The 24,907-nt window shown below is 39.6% G+C and overlaps 2 protein-coding genes across 4 annotated transcripts in view; one reads left to right on the forward strand and one right to left on the reverse strand.

The window, feature by feature from the left end:
* dnajc15 (DnaJ (Hsp40) homolog, subfamily C, member 15) lies at positions 1–14,650 on the forward strand. The gene is made up of 6 exons (XM_066686630.1): positions 1–152; positions 1,828–1,879; positions 4,682–4,755; positions 5,822–5,898; positions 10,077–10,147; positions 14,088–14,650. Exons 1-6 carry the CDS (start codon positions 45–47, stop codon positions 14,156–14,158), a joined length of 453 nt encoding a protein of 150 aa, XP_066542727.1. The 5' UTR covers positions 1–44; the 3' UTR covers positions 14,159–14,650.
* An 8,291-nt stretch (positions 14,651–22,941) lies between these two features.
* enox1 (ecto-NOX disulfide-thiol exchanger 1) overlaps positions 22,942–24,907 on the reverse strand; it is a 72,349-nt gene continuing 70,383 nt past the window's right edge. For all 3 annotated transcript variants that reach the window (XM_066641299.1, XM_066641300.1, XM_066641298.1), the window contains exon 15: positions 22,942–23,851. In XM_066641299.1, the coding sequence (XP_066497396.1) occupies positions 23,720–23,851 (132 nt within the window). In that variant the 3' untranslated portion in view covers positions 22,942–23,719. The remainder of the gene's footprint in view (positions 23,852–24,907) is intronic.

Raw genomic sequence — 24,907 nt, forward strand, 5'->3', positions numbered from 1 at the left:
TTTGTCCTTCTGTGGGAGCCGTAGTTGCTCTCTCGCTGCGAAACATGGCGAGCTCCGGCGGCGGAGTGGTGATGGAGGGAGATATGATGAGATACGCTGAATACACTCCAAAATCTAACACGCGGAGCGAGACAGACATTGACAAGCGCCTTGTGAGTAAATGACAGTGTGTGGGGTTTGTTTACGCCGCCCTTCTTTAATCAGCTAAAAACGTGAGTGAGTCAGTTCGCCTCAGTCAGGTGACCTTCCAGAACTCACTCCAACAGAGCTCCTGTCTGAGGGCAGATCACCCAGGGACTCTCTCTACGCTGCTGCTTTTAGCCTTCGTGTTTAAGAACGTCGAGGTTGATAAATGCTGCTGTGCGAAATAAAGCGTTGTTGTCACTCGCCTCATATCTTAGTGTCAGAGTTTTAAGTCACATATGTAGAGTAAAGCGAAAGTTTCTTTTTCTTTATTTTCTGTTTCACATTAAATTGTCCGTTATTTTCTAGCTTGTGCTATATAACAAGGACACACGTATTGAATGGCTGTTGTTGCTGTCCAGCACATTGCGTACAGTCATGTTTCCGGCCTGTTGGGGCACCCCTCAGTAAATGTTTTGTTTGTTTGTTTGTTTGTTGAGTAGAGGACAGGGTGGTGCCAGGATTTCCTTTTAAAAACTTTAGCATTCAATAGTTATTTTTGATAAGCATGGAAATACAGTAATATTGCTTTGCTTCCAGGAAAAAGAACAATTTAAATAAGAAGTGAAGACAGAAATTATCAAGTGTATACTTTATATGAGGTAGGCTATATCAAATGTATGCAATTCAATTTACTGAAGACTGAAATTACCATAAATTCAACTTCTCATTGATATACACATGTAGTGGAAAGAGTCAAAGCATTAAAGGCTATTACATGAAGTTCTCAGGGACCCCTTCCAATCCAAAACAATTTTATACATGTCAGTGTGGTGTGCCTTATATGCAAGCTGACATTCTATTACAGAAATAAGTAGTCTGTGCCAAGTGCAAACATGTACTACAAAGGTATGAGGGCAGAATACATTCGTTCATTATCTGTAACCCTTATCCAGTTCAGGGTCACGGTGGGTCCAGAGCCTACCTGGAATCATTGGGTGCAGGGCGGGAATACACCCTGGAAGGGGCGCTAGAAGAAACCGGAGCACCCGGAGGAAACACACCAAACTCCTCACAGTCACCCGGAGCGGGAATCGAACCCACGACCTCCAGGTCCCTGGAACTGTGTGACTGCGACACTACCTGCTGCACCACCATGCCGCCAAGCAGAATACAGAACATTCAAACTAGTTACACCAAATATAAGAAAAGATAAATACAGGGCAATATATCCTCAAATTCACAACATACTAATCCTCTGGTCATTGAACAAGAATATGTGCCGTTTTACTGTAGATATTATGTTGAATTTTTAACTACATTTTTGCAGGGAAACATGTACAGGGCATTTATTACTGTAATGCAAGAAGAAGACTGCAGCCAAATAGCTGTGGTTTTTTAACGGTCATACAGCTTCTAAGTACATATGCATTAATATGTAAAGGCAGGTTCAGTGACACTGTAGCTTTAGATGTGTCCGTCACTATTACTTTTAGATGTCAAATTAAATGTAAAGCACTGCTAGTAAGTGATATGAGTTAAAAATGTAAAAATCCCGTAGCCTTCCTGACAGTAACACATTACAGAATACTCAAAGCATAAGTAATCCAGATAACAAAATCATATCAAGGACAGGTTCTATGGTTTAAATTCTTTAAAGTGTAATAAAAGATTGTTTCTGTTTTTTTGGTCTGTCTCTTCTAGGGTGGCACACTCATTGCAGTAGGACTTGGAGTTGCTGCAGCAGCTTTTGCAGGTGAGCAGAACTTTATTGGTTTATAAACTGAGACATTAGTAGACATAGTACCATAGTACAGTAATATGGGTTGTGAACTGCATTATATATTATCTAAAAATCCCTTAGAAATATAAATGCATTAGCTTCCCTTCGACACTCTCAAATATTTAAATGAATTATGTTCAAGTGTTTGATGACACCTGTAAAAGTCTGTTACAGTGTAGTTGTACAGATTAATGTGTTTATCTTTATTAAATATGGATCATACATTTGCTGCAGTAATGTGTGGATTTGCATATATTTTCAAATTTTACACTTAATGAAATTTATTTAGACCTACTTGTATTTTACTAGTATTATATGTTCCAGCTAATTCTACTGGAAAGTAGGGTGTATAACACTGCATTGCAGGAATTTCCTTTAGAATCAAAGAGAAGGGTTAAAACCAATGTTACAGAAAAAATCATTATGTATTTAAAAACCTTATTCAAAATCTTTGCAAGTATATGGCTAGTCTTTAAATATTTAAGAAGCAGATAATTACAAAGTACATGAGTGTAATCATGAATGGAAGTGTTGAGATGGCTGCAATGCTGTTTCTCCAGTCAAAAAGTGCAAATATGTCTACAAAGAAGTCAAGAGAGTTTTATTGTCAATTCTGCATTTGTACAGGACATACAAAGGATTGAAATTACGTTACTCTCCTCTCCAAGATGCAGTAACATTTAACAAAAAATAGACTAAATTCAACTAAGCTAAGTATATAAATATATGAAAGTGAACAAACAGAAGACAAGCGCAGGACATACGATACCAGCAGCTCACTGAGACATACATGAGACAATGGGACACTGACTGAAGACATTAACCTGATTTGGAGGTAGGATAATGGATGTAAAAGGCAGTATAAACATTCATTCATTATTTGTAACCCTCATCCAGTTCAGGGTCACAGTGGGTCCAGAGACTACCTGGAATCATTGGGCGCAAGGTGGGAATACACCCTGGAGGGGGCGCCAGTCCTTCACAGGGCAACACACACACTCACACCTATGGACACTTTTGAGTCGCCAATCCACCTACCAACGTGTGTTTTTGGGACTGTGGGATGAAACCAGAGCAGCCGGAGGAAACCCACGCGGACACAGGGAGAACACACCAACTCCTCACAGACAGTCACCCGCATTTACGATAAAAAGAAATAATAAGATTAAAATGACAAGACAGAACATGTGCATTTTACGTAATATTGTGGAGGCACGGTTGAAAATGATGGTAAAGCCTCCTTTCTCAAAACTGTTTACTGAAGTCCTCAAATGATCCTTTTACTGGTTAATGAGTTTAAAGCAGCCACTTAAAAAAAAAAATCATCAAAGCGCCTTTGCCATAAAATTAATGCATCATTTGAAAGGGTGAATATAGCTGAATAATTTTACCCGACTGTGTCATCACACTGTTTACTTTTAATCTTTTCTGGCAGGTGTATGTGTCCCACTCCCTGCCCTAATGTAGTAGACAATCACTGTTAATGTTTGCTAGACTTCCACCCATGAACCCATGATTGTGTGAGGTCAGCATGGAATAGCTCTTGTGGTTGCTTTGAGGAAGGGATGTAATTCCTCTCCCAGTAAAGTGAGGGGGCTGCTCTCTTGCCAAAAACCCAAGCAGTGTGTGGTCTGTTTAAGGGAAAGGCTTTGGCTTAGAGGGGAGCAAGCTTAATACTTTGAGGTGGAAAGTAAAATATACCTCTGCCCGCTCCATAATATGCCTTTCATCACATAGCATGAATTTTTTTTTTATCCAAAATATTCACATAGTATATTTCTGCAATTCTCCTTAGGAAAACCCATCTACACAAAAGGGATTAATGTTTAGGCTAACATCAGAATTTACAGGTGGGCGTTAGTAACTTTTCTGTGTAGTAACTGTGTTAAGAGGTGCCTTCCATAAAAATATTCCTGATAGTAAATAGTAAATCAATATTCTAATAATTGAAATGTGATTTAATTTTATTCACTGTCTTTGTTTTAATTTTATTTATAGACTTGTGTTTTGAGTGCACATTTTTACACTTTGTCACTCACACATCGTTATGTAAATGAATTAAGGAAATTGAATGAAATACTTATATATATTTATAATGAAAGTTACCTATAAGTGTTCAAGATCATACATTTCTTTTTCAATCCAGAAACCTGATATTTCAAAACCAACAGTACAAGTTTTGTCAGTTTTAAAACAGATGAAAGGAAGATGTAAATGCGAAGCGGTGTTCTATAGATGCACAGGTGACATGACAATAAAAAACTGTAGATAAAAACTAGTCTGGACTCGTTTGCCTTGCCTGGGATATCTGGTGGACATGGTATGCTTTGCGTTTCTTTAAACTGCAGAGCAACATGATGCATTGTAAATATTGTGGGGTTGAAGAATCTACAATTGAACTGAAATCATAAAATGAAAATGTGTTTGTGTTTGTATCTCTGCTTTTCATCTTGAATGAACCCATCTGGAATATAAAACATTGCTGACTTCTTAATCCCAAAGTAGGCTCTGTTTGCCCTTTGTGTTGATTTGCCCTCATTTTGTTCTGGAGAGAACCACAGGCCGTGGCACTTTCCCAGCGATGTGGCCAAGAAAATACAGAGGGAAACTAAACAGAGCTCTCACCTTACCATGTTTGTAGCTAGATTACAGTGTGGTGTTTTCTTGTTTCTCATTTGTGTCAGCTCAATTATTGGTATGTATTAATTAGTAAAATAACTAGATAGAATTTTTTTAACTGCTTTTTTTTTCTTTCCTTTATGTATTCATCTTTAGGCCGATATGCTTTCCACTTATGGAAACCTCTTGGACAGGCTATTACAGAAACTGCCAGGAAGTTTCCCTCCACTGTAAGTAACAGAAGAAAAATGTAATCTTTTTAAAAATGTTTTTGGGAGCAGTCTGGTTAAACACAGTGTCTTATGTGTATAACACCTTTTGGAACCCCACACCTTTACGATTCCTCCACATCAGGTTCATCCATCATGTACAGTGTCAGTTTCAGGAAGTGATGATTTGTGGGTAGTAAGGATTTTTGGATTTTCCCATGTTCACCTCCATGCCTTGAGCTGTGCGGTTGTGTGTGGTATTGGCGTGTTAATCCTCCACTCTGGGGTAAAAGGCGGTGGTGACTCATTGCAGTTTTCACCCCAGCCTTGAGTTCATACTCAGCTTCCTCTATGCTGCAACACACAGTTGTTTAATCCAGGTTTTTAGGCTGACTCAGTCCCCAGCACTAACTTTGATTAAACCCAGTTACCTGTGAGGTTGTGACCTTCACCTGTCTAGAACTGGTTTTCCTGTGAATCTTATAGATGTGTGTGTGTTTAAGATGCACAGTCCTTGAACTGTGAGTTATGTTTCTTCTAAATATTAATCATGAGAAGCTTTTGGACAGCCCGCCCACTCCTTACTTTTACTGGTCCACTTTGTGAGCAAATTGTTTTCTTTTTCTAAGCTTGGTGAAATCTTGAAGATGTGCTAAAATAGTAAGTGTTTTAATGAAAAACCTGTTGAACTGAATGTGGAAAAATATCCCAAAATGTGAAGCTTGGAAAGTGCATATAAAAATAAACATACCCTAGCCCCTAGCCCCTTTAACCAAACGTCCTTGGAAGCTGGTATTAACAGCAAATCCAGTATTTGAGTCAAGCATCCAAGCTAAACCTAAAGATTTCAAGAAATGCCTAATGCTCCACTGAAACGTTCATGGTCTTAACATGTTTCTGCCTTGGGCCCACTGGATTTTATTTTTTTGGCACTCTCACCAGTGTCATTTTTCACACTGTAATACAATAGGGTGTTAGTTCCAAAGCTTTGAGTGGAGTTTTACAAAACCAAGTTGATGACCTTAAAGCTAAGTGTTATTTTATGTTTTTAAGTTTTAGACTTATGGGTTCACTTTACTTTCCCCAGGCAATCTCAGCCTATTACAAAGGTGGATTTGAGCAGAAGATGTCTAAGCGGGAAGCAAGTCTTATTTTAGGTATCAGGTAAGTGTGAATGCTCTGTTTTATTCTCAAACACTCTCCATCCTGTCTCTTTTTCAAACAGACAGTCAGACTGACTTTATTGATCCCAAAGGAAATATAGCAGCCAGTAGCAAAATACACAACAGTAAAGTACATATAACAAGGACTGTCCAATATATACTATAAAGCAAGGAACTGCATTCTCCATAACCATGAATATACTATAAATGCAGTACTTAAGACTGTTTAGACTACTGATGTTATGCTGACTAAAGCTATAGCAGCATATAAATATGGAGAATATGGATGCAAAGACAATAAACTGTGACAGTGATGAATGTGCAAAGAGGTTACTGGCCCCTCTGCCCCTCTCGGAGGAGTAAAAGAGACTAATGTCCTTAGGGACAATTGATCTCCTAAATCTATCCTTTGAGCAGCTCTGTAACAAGAACCTGCCACTGAACTCACTCATCTTTTCCATTTTGTTCGATCATAGACGATCATCTTCAATAATGGAGAACAGTTTGCAATGTCCCCCTCACCTCCACCCACCATGACCGCAGCATCCAGCTCCACTCAGACCACTGACCCTACTGGCTTGACCAGCTTGTCTCCCCAGCAGAAAAAAGACAACTAGCACACACATTTGCTGGAGCTTCCTACAGACATTAATGGTCCCCAGTCACCTCAGAAAATAAAGCTTGTTCTGCCCCTTCCTGTAAACTATGTCTGTGTGATCAGTAATCCAGTTGCAGGCTTAGGTCCTAACCACCTCCACTTCAACCCCCTCTGTAGAGGGTGAATGTGGTGGATGGTCCAGTCCTGTGAAAGTCCACCACGTTCTCCTTCACCTTGAATGTGTTCAGCTGGAGTTTGCTCCTATGATAGCATGCCACACTAGACTCTTATACTCTTCTTCCTGTCTCCACCTAACACTATACACAAGCTGGATGTGGCACATAAGACAGTCATTTATAAAGTATGAGGTGTTCAGTGTGGAGAGAAAAAGTGTAAAGCACAGTCCCATGTGCTGCTTACTTCAAATTCTGATATAAAATCCCTCAGCTTAAAATAGTGTGGTAATCTATGATCTAGAACAAGGCATGTTCCGCTTGCATCCTGACCAGCGCATCTCTAAATAGGAAGTGCTGTATGAAATTAATTGGACTTTGGAAATGTGAATAACATGATTCACACAACACTACTTCCCTTATCCCGATGAGAAAGTTTATTTCAGAACCAGAAAAATAAAAGTAATTCCTAGCTGGAACAATAGCTGGAAGTATAGTACGTTCTTCAGCGTAAACTGAGCCAAAGATGATTCAGAAAGAGCACAGAGCCTCAGAAAATGTGTTATTGTAAAGTGGACCAGAACAGGGTAATTTGCTGCATTTTCTATAAATAAATAAATTGAAATAAAAGCAGGAATGTGATTTCTGTGTTTTCTGGGGCTGTGTTGATGACACAAGGCACGTTTGTTACTTTTCTCTGCTGTTCACAAGCTCAGTAGGTTGGCTCCAAACTTGGCAACATTTACACACGTGTGTCATATATCACTCTGATCTGAACCTGATGTGAACAGTGGATTAACCATGACTCTGTTCTGACTATCTCATTATTCTTGGCTCTGAATATAGCCGCAAAATTCCAGGGACCCAAAAAACCCCCTAATGCCCCCACTGACGGCATATCCTTGGTTCTCATCAAAACTGGTGGAAACTCAGGCTGGTTTGCTGGATAGAACCATGGTTCCAAGAATCCTGAACCAGAACCAATTGAAGCACCAGAGTTATTTTGTTGGAAAAGGGCTAAGTGTGGGGAACATCCCCAGTCACAGATTCAAGTTGATTTCACATATGAACCCTGGAGATGCCCTTTCATGAATATAGCATACAGCTGGAGATTTTCTGTGTCAGACATGTTCTTAAAACTGGAAATGTTCCATGTTGTTGACATGTGGCACAATGTCTGTGTAGCTCATACAGGAGAATTAATTCACTGTGAATACTCTGGAACATTATCTGCTCTCTTCACACTCATTTCAGATTTTTCAGATTTTGTGCTAGGGGGCTAGCAGGATAAAATCAGTACCTACTTTACTCCAGTCTACTTGCCATTTTTGCTTTGCCATTAGTCAAATTTGGCACCTGGAAGCAGTGGTACTGTTTTAGTAACGCACCGTCCACACGGTGGCCAAATAAGGTGAGTGTTGGAGGGTGCAACAAGGGATGAAAAACCTATACTGATCTGTTTGAATTGATGTGCATCTAAGCTGTGTTCAGTCTCCGACATCATAGAAATACATGATGAGTAAACAACACTTAACTTTACCTCCACTGTTGTTGTGGTTTCCAAAGCCCGCTGTTCCCGTTAGTGATGGTGGTTTGTGACTGCACCAGCTACATTTCAGGGAAGCTGTGTAAGTGGGAAACGAAACAAGTAACAGGTAGAAGAAAGTCGAGAAGTGTAAGCATCATAAGTGGAGTCTCCTCAGCTGACATCTGACCCGATCTGCAGTGAAGTTGTGTAGAGGGGGAGCAGGGGGCGGGGGGCGCACTGCCAGTGTGCTGTTGACCAGATCTGATGAGCTAGCGTGTGAAAAGTGAGGAGAGGCGGCCGTTTTCTCTGTGCTGGCAACCTTGTGGAAGTGCGCATGTATATCTGTGGAAAGAGGTGAGGTGAATGCGTCTATATGAACAAAGGCAACATCTTTCACAACATGGGCTGATTCATGAAATTTCCCAGCAGAGTCTGTGGTCACATCCAAAGGCTATCTTTTTGGTTTCATGTTGATAGTCACCCTGTGTGTCTCAGCTTTGATCCTAGTGGGAGTGACAACAGTAAACCACAATCACGTCTTTAGCTTTGTAATCTGCGTAGTCAGGGACCACCCCAATTCCTCCAGTGCAAGGGGGGGGTGGGGGGTGGGGGGGCTCGTCAGGGTCCCACACCAGGTGTGACTCACCCTGGCGCCGTCACACACTGTGCGGTGGGCCTTACGTCATACAGCTGTGGCTCACTTAATTCCCTTGTCTGTTGCTTTTATTTTGACTGCGTTCAACCACATTGTGACCAATATTTCTTGGCTGTGTTCCCTCAATTTCTTCAAGCATGTCTGTCCTGGAAGAATGCTGTTGAAACTATTGACTTGTACATGTTTCAGTTGTGGTTTGTGTTTCTTAAGAGGCGTTTTGAGTCCATAATCTATAGCCAAAGCTTGTTAAGCTATAGGAGTCATTCTTTGCAAGTTGCTGTCTTTTTTAAATTAGCCTAGCTTTGGTTAACCGACGAAAGAGTCACATGTGGAATCAGGCTTTCAAATTGCAGAAAGAGAACATACAGCAAGTGAAATACCTACAGTGAGGTAACATGGTTTACTTTGTTGTGTTCTTTCTTTGTGTATGGTGCATGCATGCAGTATTTTTGCAGTGAAGTTTACATGTGTAACTGCAGAACTTGTGTGGGACGGGTTAATAATATGCCTTGGATTTCAGTGTTCTTACTACACCTATTCTCTGCTCTCAAAAGGGTTTGACTCTACTTCAGCACCTCTTTATTTCTACCAATATAGCATTTTTTTCATCCAACAGTATTACTCTATTAAAAAGATGTGAGGAGAAGATTGGTCTGGTTCCCTCTCCCATCTGCCAGAGTATATAAAGCCATCTGGTGTATACTTTAGCACATACAAGCCCTAAGCCTTCAAACTGTGGTATAAAGGCCTCATACTCAAGCAGCTTGGCCTGATGGTTACAGCTTCACGTTCTGGAAAAAAAATCTGTTATGTGTTAATTAGCGGCTTCAGTCTCTTATCCCCTCAGGTTTTGGGTGTGTTTTGGGAATAATGATCTGTCATTTCTAATCATTATAAGTGGCTTTTTCAGTTATGACACATGTCCACCTTTAACCCTGGTTAAATTGAGGAAAGGAGTGATTTGTTTTTTCTGCAAAGACTGAGTATGCTGCGGTTAAAAACATCAGCCAACTCGTTCTGGAACCTTTACACATCGTATGGTCTGCAGAATTCCCTTTGACAATGCTGGTGATTTGTATGGGGAATAAATGTGGCATAAGATGCAAATGCTGAAATTGAGTTTGATGAACCGTTGGCATGTTTGTGGCTCACTTGGGCATTCTAGCCACTAGATGGGGGTGTGGTGCTTTTACAGTATTTTAGAATATTGTTTCTCTGTTCACAGCCCGACCAGCACCAAGGCAAAGGTAAGAGAGGCCCACCGGAGAATCATGGTCCTAAACCACCCTGACAAAGGTTAGTGCTTATTTCATAAACCTTACGTAGTATTTGTTTATTTGTATCTTTTGTGGCCGTTGTTGATTACACTAATGTGTAGGTGGATTTTAATTATTGTAAATAATCATTATTGTTTAAAAAAAGAGAGTTCCAATCTATTTTCATTTTAACAAAATAGTCAATAATATGTCTGTTAGTACCATGAATTGGATAAGTGGTTACAGACAGTGAATGAATGAATGAATATCTTTCAGTAGAGAAATTATGAATTGTTATTATATTTGTAGTCAAGCTGCAAATTAAATAATAAATAAAAAACAAAAACAAAAACGAATAGCAAGTTGAGTTCTTTGAAAGGGTTTGTTTTAATAACTGTATGTTCCACCAGATGGCAGTATAGATCCAGCGTCTTATATCTTGATCAGTGTTTAATACAATGAAGGAAACCTAGAAAGCCTACTGTAGCTGTTAAAAGCTGTTGTATACTGTACGAGAATCACTGCCCCACGCCGTCAGTGCCAGATAGCAGACATAACAAAGCCCAACTATAGCATCTTAGACCCACTGTTTCAGAGCTATAGCATTAAAATAAACGGTGTGACTTGCCTAGTAATATTAGCAGAGATGAAGAATTTAGATGTGTATTTGAAAGGTTATATGTTGACAGCCTTTGCATAAATTTAAAACTTCATGTTTCCTACTCTAAGTTTGTGATGCGAGTTTATTATAATGTATTAACATAGAAATGCAATGTGGCCTTTGTTTCAGTAATGTGTCCTTTGTGTGGTGGCCATTTTAAATACTTTATTGTTTTGCGATAGAGGAGTGCTGTTATGTGAATGTTTTTAAGTAACTAAGTACGTTTTTATAATTGAACATGATATTTGACCAAACTGCTCCTCCCCTAACATCCCTTAAACTGAAATTATTACATTTGTTGTGTGCCCTGTAAGTATTGGTCCATTCCAGTCTCATCAACTGCAATTTTTTTTCCTCCTCTTTAAAGCATTAAACCTACTGCCGGCCAGTGAGCTTGCTTTCTTTCCTTGCTCAAGGTTAATGGCCTCACCTCACATCTCTCTGGCTTTTCCCTCTCCTGCCTGTATTTTTCACAGTCGTGATGTATGTGTGTGTGTGAGTGAGAGAGAGAGAGAGTGCATGTGCCTTACAGCCAGTGCAGTGCTGCTCCGGGCCACTTTTACTCTGTGTGAAATAAGGAATGTGCTTCGTGATGCCTATCTGTGGCTGAAAGATAAGACCGGTAAGCGAGGGGAAGATGCCCTGCAGAGAGAGGGAGAGAGAGAGGGATGCTATGCCCCCATTTATATATTCTGCGGAGAAATGTTGCTTATTAAAACAGGACCTCTCATACCCGCATCGCACACTCACACTTTTTGTTATGCAGAGGGTGTAGGCGAACAAGACATGTATCGAATTCTGTTGCAGAAGCGAACACTTGCCCAATTATGCGCATCTACAAGATTTCTTGGCATGAGATGTCTGCATGTGAGGCTTCTATGCTAGCAGTCTCTAAAGAACGAGGAATGATAAATGACCATAAATGCTGATCATATGCAGTCTATTATTCTAATGGCTGACCCCAACGTCAGATGCATTTTCAATTGAAAATAACTCCATCAATTTGAGTAGACCAATAGGTTTTCAGTATTTTGCTATGTTCACTTCATATTCTCTTTGTTCCCCTGACAGTGATGTTAAACAGGCGATGATGTGAAGATTACACTAGCCATGTCATCTGTTCATACGTTTAGTCTGGTAATGGTTCTCTGACATGTAATATGACTAAAACCTATTGCCAGTGGACTGACATGGAATGATTATTGAATTTCATTTCATTACCTTGCTAGCAGAAAGCCATTGTTCTTACTTCATCATGTTATGGATGTCTGTGTTGTGTGGTAGGAAATTAAATAATTGTTAAATAAACAAACAATAGTACCAAGGGCCCGTTTCTTGTTTTCTGAGCTTTAAAATATACCATTCATTCCACAGACCACACCGTTTCTTTTATTTAGACGACCAAACCGCTATTTTAGATTCTGTAGTGTTACGACAAATCAACACGTACTCTTTATTGTTTTAGTCTGTGATGGCATATCCTTGGCTAGGGTTATAAGGAGTGCTTCAGCCAATGAGAATGTGGGATATTTGCTTATTATTGTACACAGTATTTGTAAGACACCTACGGAATATATTAATTTGCACAACTAAGACTGAGCTTCAGGCAAACAACTGTGAAAGTGCATGAATAAGAAAGAAGGAAATGAGATGTAATGTATATGTGAGAGAGAAGAGATGTGTTTTAAGTTTGGTGATGAACAGAAAAGCAGACTGATAGTTTGATGTGTGCTGGGAGAGTGTTGCAGTGATGTGGAGCAAGTCTGGAGAAAGTGTGAATGCTTAGTCTGTGGAGATTTGCAGAGGGTATGTTGAGCAGGCCAGTGGAAGACGACCTGAGACTGTTCTCATGGTTATAGGGTTTGGAGTCAGATTATTAAGTGTAAGAATTTTGTATTAAATGTAGTGTTTTATAGGGAGCCAGTGACGATTTTGGAGAATGGGTGTAATGTGGTGATGTTAACAGGGTGTGAGTGAGCAGCAGTATTATAACACTCTTAAAGGCACAGTTTAAAAATATATATATTAATAATAAAAAATAAATAAATAAAAAGCCTGTTTTTTTTATTCTAAAACATTTGGAAAATAGGGCCTAGAATGCTAGCTCTTTTAATAATTAGATCTAATAAGCTTTCGACATCCCGTGCACCAGCCATGTTGTGTTTTCTTTTGAGCAGTGAAAGGCACATCTGAAGATGGAACCTGAGCTTTTATTTTTAAGATGTCCTGGGCTGTGCTGTGATCTGTGTGTGTGTTTGTTTATGTGTGTTTGTGGCTTTGCCGGAGCTGTGTGTAATTAAGTCTGTCACTGCAGGCTGCATTGCTCCGTGCCGCTCCCCCTCTGGCACACAGACAGATTAGCAGCCGCTGCCGGCCCTGCTCTCTGCTACCTGCTCACTCTCCAGCATGTTCTCCAATTTATAACCGCCACCACTCCTGACACACTCATTGGTGAGAGCCGAGTGCGAACTGGAGCAGTGTGTGTGTGTTTGGGTGGGTGGTTTTGTCCACACTGGGTATCCTACATGCTGAACAAGGTCACTGTGTCAAATTACAGAGCACTCTTCCTCTGTGACCTGTGTGGATAAACGAGAAGTCAAAATCGGAAGCTTCTCTGTAACTCACTGCTGTTCAAATGCACTTCTGCTTAGACCACCAGCTTGTACTCTTCAAAAGCCCCTCTACTCCTTGCTGTGCTGTGCATTAGGAGGCACTGTAGCAGCCCAGTCTGAGCAAATTAACCCTTTTCTGTAAAGGTCCTGAGTAGTTGTATGCAGTTTTTAAGAATCGTGTATGAAATATATTTACATTTATATTTATTTTTTTGTTTGAAAATGTCAACATTTATTGGCGTAGTCATCAATGTCTGAATAGATGTCTACTGACCAGTAAGGGAGTTGTAGAAAGAGGTTACCGTTTTTAACATTTGCTCTACAGTATCTGTGACGTATCAGTACAATACCTTAGCACTCACTTCAAATCATTTTTGAGATAATGAAACTGCCCAAACAGATCAGTGTTAAATGGAAATGGTAATTAGATGACACTGGACCTCCGGACCCAGGGCACCTAATGACTAAGATTGCTGCACTTAGTCAGGTTTTCTTTCTGTGTCACAAAGCTGAGTGTTTCTCTTAGGTAAATGTGATCCTGAATACGGTATACCATGTAATTACCAGTATGGATTAAACTCAGTGTTTGTATTCAGATCACACACCTTGTGGAGCTCAGTGTGTGATTTCATGTGAACGTACTGCGCATTTACTAGAGGGGAGGAATAAGAAAACACACTGATGGGAAACCGTTGCCTCTCCTGCAGGTGGATCTCCATATTTGGCAGCAAAGATCAATGAAGCAAAAGATCTGCTCGAGTCTGGCCCTCGGCGCTGACCTAAGTGTCTGTGCTCTTCAAAGCTCCATCCTCTCAGCCGCTTCCAGTTGCCCTCGTCCTCTGTTTCTCACACACCCCGCTACTACATAAGTTCTCTCTGACCAGCGTGCTATTCTTCATGCTGCCCTGCAATGACCCTGACAGCTTAGAGGCTCAGGATCACTGGCCTTTCTGCCAGGTATGACTACATCCGTCTATGAGGCTTCAGACTTCAAAAGCAGATCTTTCACGTTGAGGGACTGTTGTGTTGTAGATATGATACTTACATGTTATATTCATAGTATGATACTGTATTTAAGCAGTAAACTACTTGTTTTCTGTTCATATTTAAATAAGGAGTGATGAGATGTGTCCTGTCTGTTAAACAAGTGTTAATTAATTCATCTGTTTCTGACAAAAGTATGGATGTAAAAATGCAGTTTGCCAGATGGACCTGCTTGTGTGAACACTCATTAAGTTATTTTAGGATTCTGAATAAACTGGCGCATATAAATCTCAAAAACAAATGCCTCTTTATTGTTTTAAAGGTGTATCTTCTATGAGTTCTCTGAAATAGAAATATGGATACATATTCATGAAATATGTATTTGTTTGTGTGTGTGTGTATAATGTGTGTGTATAATGTGTGTGTGAGTGTGTGCACAAAGTAGGACAAAAAACAAACTTGCTGTCGATCTGAAAAAATTCCCACAGGTTTTTCTGTCCTTCCTCTGTAAAAAGAGAGCTCAGCGCTATCAGCTGGAGATGTCCTGCACGTGATACACAAAAGACCAGAAAATATTGTTTATCTGATGTTGAATCTTGTAAACAGACAAAAACCACAACCTGAAATTTGCAAATATAACAAAGAAGCTGCTTGTATTCTCAATAATACTAGGGTGACCAGATCTGAGATGGTGAAAAAGAGGACACGCCTCCGAGGTTAATTAATTAATCCGAGAACTTACATTTACATTTCGTCATAGCTGCTCGAGATGAGGGTAGGTACATGAGATTTGCCTGATGTAAACAAGGACTACTGACGTGCAGACTGACCAATTAAATGTTTACAGAGAAGGTCATCGACCAATAACGGTAGCTCTACAGTCAGACCGTCCAATCAGAAGATTTTAGGCTACTTCACCTTGCCCCCTTCTCACTCAAGCGAACCAATCGGAGTAGGGGAGGGCGGGACTAGTTTGTGAACGAAACGCTTCTTGAAATTCTATGTAAGCTCTAGAAAAACAAAATCCCAGACGTTTGTGAAATTCCGCCCAGACATTTTTTTAAGTCTAAAAAAGAGGACGTCTGGTCACCCTATGTAATACTCAACATTACTTCTATGACTGAGTTATAAATGTATATGTATATAGAAAAATCCTCCTCAGAGCTAATCACTCTCATGTAATGGTCATGTGAAGTGCTGAAATACTAAAAACGTATTTAAAGTAAATATTCTAGAAAATGCGTCATTTTTGTGAAGCACTTCTCACGCATGGCATGTCTTCCTTCTTGTAAATGGAGAATCCATTTGAAGCAGACTCTGTGGTGCAGTGTCCTGTGCTGATAGATGGGTGCACTAAGGGGCCAGTCATTTGCAGTGTCAGCCCCCTGTAGATTGATGTGAAGGTCGGGGCACTGTACACTACCATTGCTCAGATGTTCATAAGCCTTGCTACCAATAAGCTGTTGTGAAACTGTAGCTGTACCGCAATACATGAAGGGCAGATGGGAAGATGAGAAGTAGCTCAGTGTTTGACCCAAAGTGTACAATGACAAATTCATTTTAACTGAGGATTGAGTGGAAAACTTTCAGTGCCTAAGAGCTCTGCATGTCTTATAGAAGAACGACGAGTAACAAACATTTACCACATACTCCAGGCTGATATGCAGTCTAATTGTGAAAGAAATCCAGACGGACATAGTAGTGCGCGTCTTGGCCAAGGGTTCTTTTAATTCAACATTTTGTTTACACCTGAGTGGGGGCTAGAACCCCAGCCTGAATAGAGAGTAAGAGCAATACCCACTTTACAACACCAACATTGCTTATGTTTACGAAAGCACACAATCTCATACAGATGTTGTAATGGAAAGATTCTGATCAAGTCGATCAATTCCCTGTAAAGCTCCCTTTGACAGTTACAACAAACATTTATTACTTTAAAACCTGCATCAGGCTCCCAGTACAATATTTTGTTATGTAAAGCACCAGCCAAAATGTGGGTGATCCTTCTACAGCCTCCCCTCTTGCTCCTGTACTGTTCGGTGGATTACAGCAGCTTTCCCCTCTTGGCCCAGATCTGTTTGGGTGCTGCAGTTGATATTGATTGCTTGTATGTGTACTGTAAATATATCAGAGGTGAATGTTGTGTGCTCCTTCTGACTGAAGCACTGTTATTGTCTTGTGTCACTTTGACCCCCCTGTGACTGCAGCTATTTTCAGCCTCTGCTCTTGCTGTGGGAACTGCATGGAGTCCCCGAAAAAGGCTACTCTCTGCAGGACCCCTCCCCCTCTAGGAACGTCCATTCAACACTGCATCATAAAAGCAGGCTCCAAAAATCTAACCCAGGCTTTGTTATTGGGATATGCATTCAGGTAGGTCTTCCACTCCACAAAGCCATGAAGATGGATTTGCATGCATTGTTTAGTCTTCACCAAACTCATTTGAATCACTTGTACATTATAAATGCATAATATCCTGCTGTCCTTTATTTAACATTGTATTTAACATTCTATGAAAACTGGAGAATCCAGGCACTGCTTTACTCTCACTCAATTACACCTGCCATCACAGGATAGAAATTTAGTGCATATAGATTATGATCTTCACAGAAAGGACTTGCTAATTAAAGGGAGCAGCTGCACATGTGGTCCCTGCTCAATGCTAGGAGTCAATCAGAACGGTATGAAGCTCCCAGCATTGGGTCGTGAGGCAGTAGAAGTGAATTTTCTGTTATGATGGAACCCCAGTACTTGATCTTACCAATGATCCTGTGGCTGAATAGAGCCAATTCTTACAACAATGTTTCAGCATCATGAATAGAGTCTTCTCAGAAAAAGTTGGACAAACTCTCATTAACCTACTTTTAAGACGAGCTGAAGCAGGAGCGTACACATTTTTTGACATTGTGTAGTTCTGTCTTAACCCATGCTGTGCTCTTCTTAGTATTTTGCTCTCAGAAGTTCAAGAATGATTTGTCCTCTAAGGTAAAATACAAGTAAGCCTCCAGAATGGCATTTTAAAGGTCAGTTTATATGAGGCTTCAAACAATTACGATAGTTCTAGCATCTCTTCAGCTGCTGTCCATGCGGCTTGTGTGGCGCGTCTTTAATCCTCAGCTTCTGTTCTTCTCATCTTGATGTTTTTCTCATTTGTCTGTGCAGAAGGATGTAATAATTTCAGTTCTCATATGGTTTCATTTACTGAGATAAAGCCATAATTGTTCAGCCTGGGTTCTGAATAAATAGCTTTAGGGGAAAAACCTGTATGTATATATATATATATATATATATATATATATATATATATATATAATTTTATTTTATTTTTTGGAGGGGAGGTAATTTGTTCAGTTGAGCACCTAAACGCTCTCCTGCTTCTCATTCAGGATTTGCCCTTTCTCACTTTTGTCTTTAAACTCTCCTCAGCTGTCAGGTCAAGCATCACAAGTCTCTCACTCTCAGAAGCTCAAGACTTCAGAAGCAGAAGAGCAGAGCCAAAAAAGAAACAAAAATCTGATTTTGGAACCTATATAACCTGCTTTGCTCTGTAGGACGCTTTGCATGGAGTTGTTGCAAAATTGAGTAGGCTTGACTGATGTGGAGTAAAAGTCTTATGAGAGGCAGAATGCTACTGTAGACAGCTGCCACATTGGAAACCATGCAAGCATAAACATGGCCTATATCAAGGATACAATAAAGTAGGAGCCCCCTCCTGGGTTGCCTTGCACCCAATGATTCCGGGTAGGCTCTGGACCCACTGCAACCCTGAATTAGATTACAGATGATGAATTAATAAATTAATAAAGTAGGATAAGCTCCCTGGTTTAAAAAATATAAAATAATTGGGAACCTTGTCACAGCCATTTGATGAAAACAGTCTCTTATCTCGCTGGAGAAGGCACATCAGGCAATGTCCCATGTTGTTGTGGATATATTCCCATGTGCAGTAAATCGTTATTTGAGCCAAAATGCTGAAACCTATTAATGCACATTTGGCACTGGCTTTTAGTTTGTGTTTAACAGTGCATTATTCAACATTTTAAACCTTAGCAGCAAACTAAAAGATATAGTGGAGTGTTCTGTGCAGAGAGAGAAGCCACACAAGTTGTATTTGTATTGTATTTGTTATATATATATATATATAAATATATAAATATATATATATATATATATATATATATATATATATATATATATATACACCCTGTGGAACAAACCTACAGTTTTGATTCACTTGCTGCTGTGTGGCAGGCTGACGGACTGGAATTTACCAGCTTCTTTTTCAGATTTCCCATTCTACATTAAATTGTGCTCTAAATTAAATTTGTACCATTTCTCTGTGTTTTTCCTTTTGCATTCAGGGTCTTTACACAGCGTTTTATTTACATGCTCCTTTCTTAGTGTTAATGCATAGTGTAATTGCAGCACTATTTAATGTGGAGTGGGAGAAATAAGAATCTGGTAAATAAGTTGGACAAGAGGCTGGAGGTAGACTCTTATTTGTATTTTCCATTCCATATTAAATAATACTCTAATTTAAACTTAAATCATTGCTCTCTGTGTGGTTGCTTTTTCTTTCTGTGCATTTACACAATATTTAGTTATTTTTCTCAGTGTTAAAACAATGTTCTGCTGCACCATTTAAGGTGGAATGGGAAATTTGTATGAGATGCTAACTACAGACCTGTAGAGCTGACTGGCTTTAATGGTTCACGGCTCTAACAGCAACATTCCTGACTGATGCCTGATTGAGTCTGGATCGGTAGGAGCATGTTTTTTCTACCCTCCAGGTCATCAGAGAACATTTACTTTTATTGCCTATGAGCTAATGAATACTCCTGACTTGTACTGTCTATGCTCTGCCTTGATGCTGACAGAGAATACCAACATACTGAGACCAAACAGTGCCAAACCGACACAGCGAGCACATTAGCTAATCCTTTTTTCCCTGGACCTCTATATTCCTTTGTTTTTTACTCTGTGTTGCTTCACTTTTGCCTTTTGATGTTTTGTGGACCTCTGTAAACTCTTTGAGTTATGGAAAAGCACAATGTATATATGATATATTTTATTATTATATGTGTGTTTTCATGAGTGAGAGGCATGAGAACACTAGCTGTTATGGTCTGAGCTCAGAGCTGCTGAAAACACGAGGGGAGGGTGTGGCTCAATATGAAGAATTTGTTTGGATCTGAAATGCTGGTGCTCTAGTGTGACCTCTGGTGGAAAAATATCAGATAAGGCAACTTTAAAAGTCTGTGCCCGTTCACAGAGATCCGAGCCTAGTTTTTCATGAATGGCAGTACCTACACAGGGTGTGGCCGAAATGGCTACAGAGAGGACAGATTTTCTTTTAAGGTCTTTGCCAGTTTTTTAGATATAGAAAAGCAGTGAAGTGCAACAGCAGTGCAACAGCATGTCTACTGGTGTTTTTCACAAAAAAATCTTAGCAGCGAGTGTGTGTCCATTTGAAATTCATAAAAAAAACCCACAAGACCAGAGCTAATTAAGCACTGTCAAGTGGCTTCATTAGCACAAATACACAACAGCTCATGTCACTCTATTCTCAGCCCTGCCCAGTTTATTTATAGATGACTTCGGTAAACCACATTTACACTCTGAGCTTTTTCTTTATGCAAACTATGCAATTAATTAATGATGTAAATGTGTTATATTTTAATGCACTGGAATGAGTGAATGTCATTATAGAAAATAGCTAGAGATTGCTCCCATTATGACTCTGCACTGCAGCGTCTATTCCCTGAGCTTTCACAGTCAGACAAGGTCCCCTTGACCAATCATGGAGAGTGGATGTCTGTGTCCCATCACCTGTGTCCCATTAATATGGAGACAATAGGCAGCCTGATGGCACCCGCAAGACAAATACAGCCTCTCTGTCTCCTTTCATGTGATGTAAGCAACCGACTGCAGGAAACAATAGAATGAGCTCTGGCTAAAAGACTGGGGAGGGATCCAAAATGGAAGAGAAAGACAGGCGCTCAATCTGGTCTTGTAAACAGCCTGCTGTGTCTGCTAGTGTCTCAGTGGTCATCCATCATGCCATGGATATTCAGACACATTATACATTGCATGGACGAGAAACCAAATGACCAGGGAAGAAAAATGAAGAATATGGCCGTGTGTAATGCAGCCACTGCATGATTAAAACAACAAGACCACAATGGTTTTCTCCAGCTCCAGGCATTTTAAATAAAGCTAATCTTTCACTGAGGAAATCAGGCTACAGAATTAAGTGCTATTCTGGCAATCCCTGTTTTGGTGTCCTCTCTTACTGCAGCGACACTATTTTTATTCACTGCTTTAGCCAGAAAGAATAGCTTAGGCAAGCTGTATTCCTGTCCAATGTGCTGTTGACAAAATGCAATTTTTGCTGCAAATTTTTGCAGACTCAGTTTACTCCATGGATTTGTGCAAAGTCTGGAATATTCTAAGAAGCACATATGCACACTGCACACATTATATAAACATGATATCTAGGTAAGTGACAGTAAATCTAATCAGTGCACATTATTGCCAAAAATGTTCATTCTGAAAGCAAGGTTATTAATAAGTATACTCTTAAATATAAACATGCTAGAAAGGGTTAAGTGAGTGATGCAATAGAAGGACCACTTTATAAATTTGTAAAGGGGCTTTACATCATTTTTTAAACCTTTAAAAGCTTCTTCACACTCACATGTCTTCAAACATGGTTCTTATTTGACAGCGCTCAAAGAACCCTTTCTAGCACCTTTATTTTTAAGAGTGTAGTTTGTCCCCATTTGCTGCAGTCGCATCTTCTAATCTTGGTGAGGATTTGGTTGTATTCAGCTATGAGAATATTAGTGAGTTATCACACACTACATTCCAACACATCCACAAAATAATGGATGGTGTTCCAGTGCAAAACTGGTAAAAACATGCATGTCTCTGATGTTTTTGCTATGTCTATTCTATGCTAAATAATTCTGTTAAAATGTGAATGACTGTTTCAGACTGTTTCACAGCATATTATGATTTTCCTCTTTAAATGGTATATTTTACCCTGTTAATTAAAATGAATGGTTTACATATTTAGGCCCAGAGGAAAAGCCTTGTGTCCTTTATGAGGCAGGGTCACATGGAATGTTGCATGAAACATAATAGATGTCACATTTTATGTCATATTTGGAAAAACAAGACATTACTCAGGAGTCTAAATTACTCCCATGGATTTCTAATGAGGAAGGTGTATACTTTTCACCCACAATTTACTACCTTCCTGTTGCTTAATTTGTTGACCCTTCTGTGACAAATGCTTTGCACCTGATGGCTGTCTGACAAAATTAGCCTTCCCTGGCTGTTTACAAAAGTATGGGATTTTTGGGCTTTTTCTCATGTTCAGATGTGATTCATATTGCAATTACAGACTGGTGTGGTTATTACAGGAACAATGCCTGCTTTCATCAGCTACAGGCTGTAAGCCTGACAGCCTGAAAAGACAACGGGAAAATTAGTGCACGAGACAGTGTGTTACTTTAGCCTGTGAATTTCTGCAGCTGGACATACATCCTGATTCTCTCAGATCTAATCCCAGGCAGATGGGAGCTATTTTCTTAAAAGAAATCAGATGTACCAGAGCTTTGGAACATAGCATATTCACAATTGGTGCATGTTGTTGCCAATAAAATACAACCACCTAGGAGCCTGGATTTCTAATCCACAGCGAAGACGTATTGCTTGGATACGAAAGCTTGTGACACTGAAGATGAAAGGCACAGGATGAAGAAATATATAAATTGGTATCCTGAGATCTAGGAGGACTGCAGACTTTTCCATAGACTATAGGGTTTTGACCTGTAAGAATGCTAAATATACCTCTGAAGCCAAGTCTTTTGTTGCTGTTATTTGTTGTTGACTGGCGACTAGCTTCAGGTTCCCTCACTGAGCTCCTCAGAACAGTGTCCATTTCTGATATTGGATTCCTCATTGAGTGTGAAAGCTGATCTTTCTCTCTCTCTCTGTGTATCCCTCTAGTATTGCTACAGCTCTTCATATTGTTGCAGGAATAATGGAAAATTGGCACAAGGGGCACAAATTTTCAGCATTTGGACACGGAAGCTGCTTTTAAAAAGGTCAGGACTGAATAACAGTCTGATCATCAAGATGAGATTATGGTGATCGATGTTAATGTCAAATGTAAACTGTGCCACAGACACGCTAAAAAGGAGCAGTAACAATATTTACAGTAAGAATGTGATTGTTGGAGAGCTGCTCTTTATATGTAAACATTAATATGATAAACTTTCTAACAAAAAAGTTATGTCATGCGCAGGAGTGAAATATGACATAAGACAGAAACAGATCAACCTTCTCCTCCTTTTTTCTTATTAATAATTAACAGTTTGTATGAGTCAGAGTGATGGGAGAATCTCTGCTTTACACCATGCTCCGTCAGCCTGCCTCCTGAGCACTCCTGGATCAAACATAAGTCAAAATAAACATGTCAGATATGATGCAAGTGAGCAGCTGTGGAGCACTGGGAGACAGTGACGGGACACAGCTTTTATCTCAGGAAGTCTAATAGTGTCGGAGACTGGATAAAAAGCTTTTTAATAGATTTTTAGAAAGTCATAATTTACATGAGCAAATAACAACGGTGCATTGTGACACAAAGAGAATGCACATTACATACATTGTCTACACAACGATAAAAGACCGAAAACACAGGAGAAAAAAAAAATAAAAATCCTGTCACACAGTGGTGAGAGGTTCTCTTCACAGGTCAGTTTCGCACTGCTGCACTGTGCTTGAGCACTGACTAGGGCTAGAGGTTCCTAAAAGATCCTCAAAAGCTATGTCATAATAATACTGTAAAAAATGTTTATTTTGAACACTCTCTGTAACGGTGAGGGGATCTGGATCTTTAGCCTACGATGCTTAGAGAAACCTGAGGCCCTAATCCTCATTGTCCAGGAAAGTCAACATCCCACACGCGGGTTCTGATGGGTGCAGAAGGGCCACTATCCGTGTAAATTATATTCCACATTCCATATTCATAATTAAACAGCGCTGTATTCCTTTATATCTCCTCCATTCTTCCTTCCAGTCATTGGTAGGAAAAGTCTGAACAAAGCTTCTTCAAGTAAACGCATCTATCCTGACTGTGTGCTGCATGTAGTGCCTCGATCTTTCCTTTGACTCCATCAGTGTCTGTAAAGCAGAGCAGCAGGCGCGACAGCTCAAACAGCTCCAGCAGGGAGCAAGTACCCCTCTGTTGAGCTCCTCTGAGGCTTTGGCCAGTCTCACTGTGTCTGGATGTGTCACTGAGGCTCAGTGCTCATACGTCCGGCAGCCTCTGCGCCTGTGGCTCTGTTCGTCATGCTGACTTGAGAGCCTCAAAACCGCAGAACTTCCAGCGTTTCTCCAGTGTGGCACCCACACCACTGAACTCCTGCTTGAACATGTTGGGCAGCCGCACCATCAGCCGTTCCAGCTCGCTCGCTGAGATCTGAGGAGGGGAGGGATGAAAATGAATGAAAATGTCACACATGAGTATGCAAAGTTATAGAGAAGGATGTGTGGGACAGCTTTAAAGTGCTACTAAGGTCCTGAGCTGAAACGAACATTGGTGTTTATTTTAACTTGGCCTTTTAATAAGCTGTAAATATAATTTTAGATTGTTTGTTTTGTCAATATTATACTTCATAGTCACATTGAAATATATGTTGGCATCGTCTTAATTTAAAGGAAACCAGGTATGCATGGCATGTTAATTCATATACAGGTGTGTGCTTGGCTCCAGCTATCAGAATTGTTTCCCACTGTCCATTCAAAGAGCACTTTGTTTTATCTGAGTGGATGTTTTAATGTTTCTCATCCTTTTTAGATTTACCAGTAAACAATCAATTGCCAACTAATAAGAGCTGATTATCTGCCAAAAGAATGTACGTGTACAGATACGTTTTTTTTTTGTTTTATTATTATTATTGTTAATGTTGTTATGCATTTTTGTGTAATGTATATTAATAAAGTTCAAATATTTCCCCCCTCTTTTGGAATTTTATGGTAACTTGCATAATTTTGATTTATAAAAAAAACAACCCTAAAAATGATGTATTAAAGGAACACTATGTAATATTTTTACATGAAAATTACAGCTTCACAATCATTGTAATGCTTCACTGGCCAGTAACAGGGAGAATAGAGCTTCTGTCATTGCTACACTGGGTTCAGCACTGCAGAAACTACATTATGTAATTTTCAAAGGAGGGTAAGAAACCACCTCAACCCTCCTTCCCACTGATTTCACTATAAAAATGAATTAATGAATTACATATTAGCCCCAGGAGCTAAAAAAAATAAAATAAAATTAAAAAAAAAAAAAAAATATATATATATATATAGTGTGTAAAATATATAAATAACTAATATTGAAATCACCATCTTTAAATAATCTAAACCAAAACTCACACATATTTTGGATCAAATATTTTCCCCAAGAACAGAACGAAACAATTCACATGCTTGTGTAGTGCTTTTTTCTTAATGGAACAAATGAATGACA

The sequence above is a fragment of the Hoplias malabaricus genome, chromosome 12 (genome assembly GCF_029633855.1).
Source record: "Hoplias malabaricus isolate fHopMal1 chromosome 12, fHopMal1.hap1, whole genome shotgun sequence".
NCBI lineage: Eukaryota > Metazoa > Chordata > Actinopteri > Characiformes > Erythrinidae > Hoplias > Hoplias malabaricus.

Bases quoted from the DNA above. Each gene is read 5' to 3' on its own strand.
- dnajc15 (XM_066686630.1), top strand. From the start codon at position 45: ATGGCGAGCTCCGGCGGCGGAGTGGTGATGGAGGGAGATATGATGAGA. The intron at 5,899-10,076 runs GTAAGTGTGAAT...CTCTGTTCACAG, and splicing joins AGTCTTATTTTAGGTATCAG to CCCGACCAGCACCAAGGCAA. The intron at 10,148-14,087 runs GTTAGTGCTTAT...CCTCTCCTGCAG, and splicing joins CCTAAACCACCCTGACAAAG to GTGGATCTCCATATTTGGCA.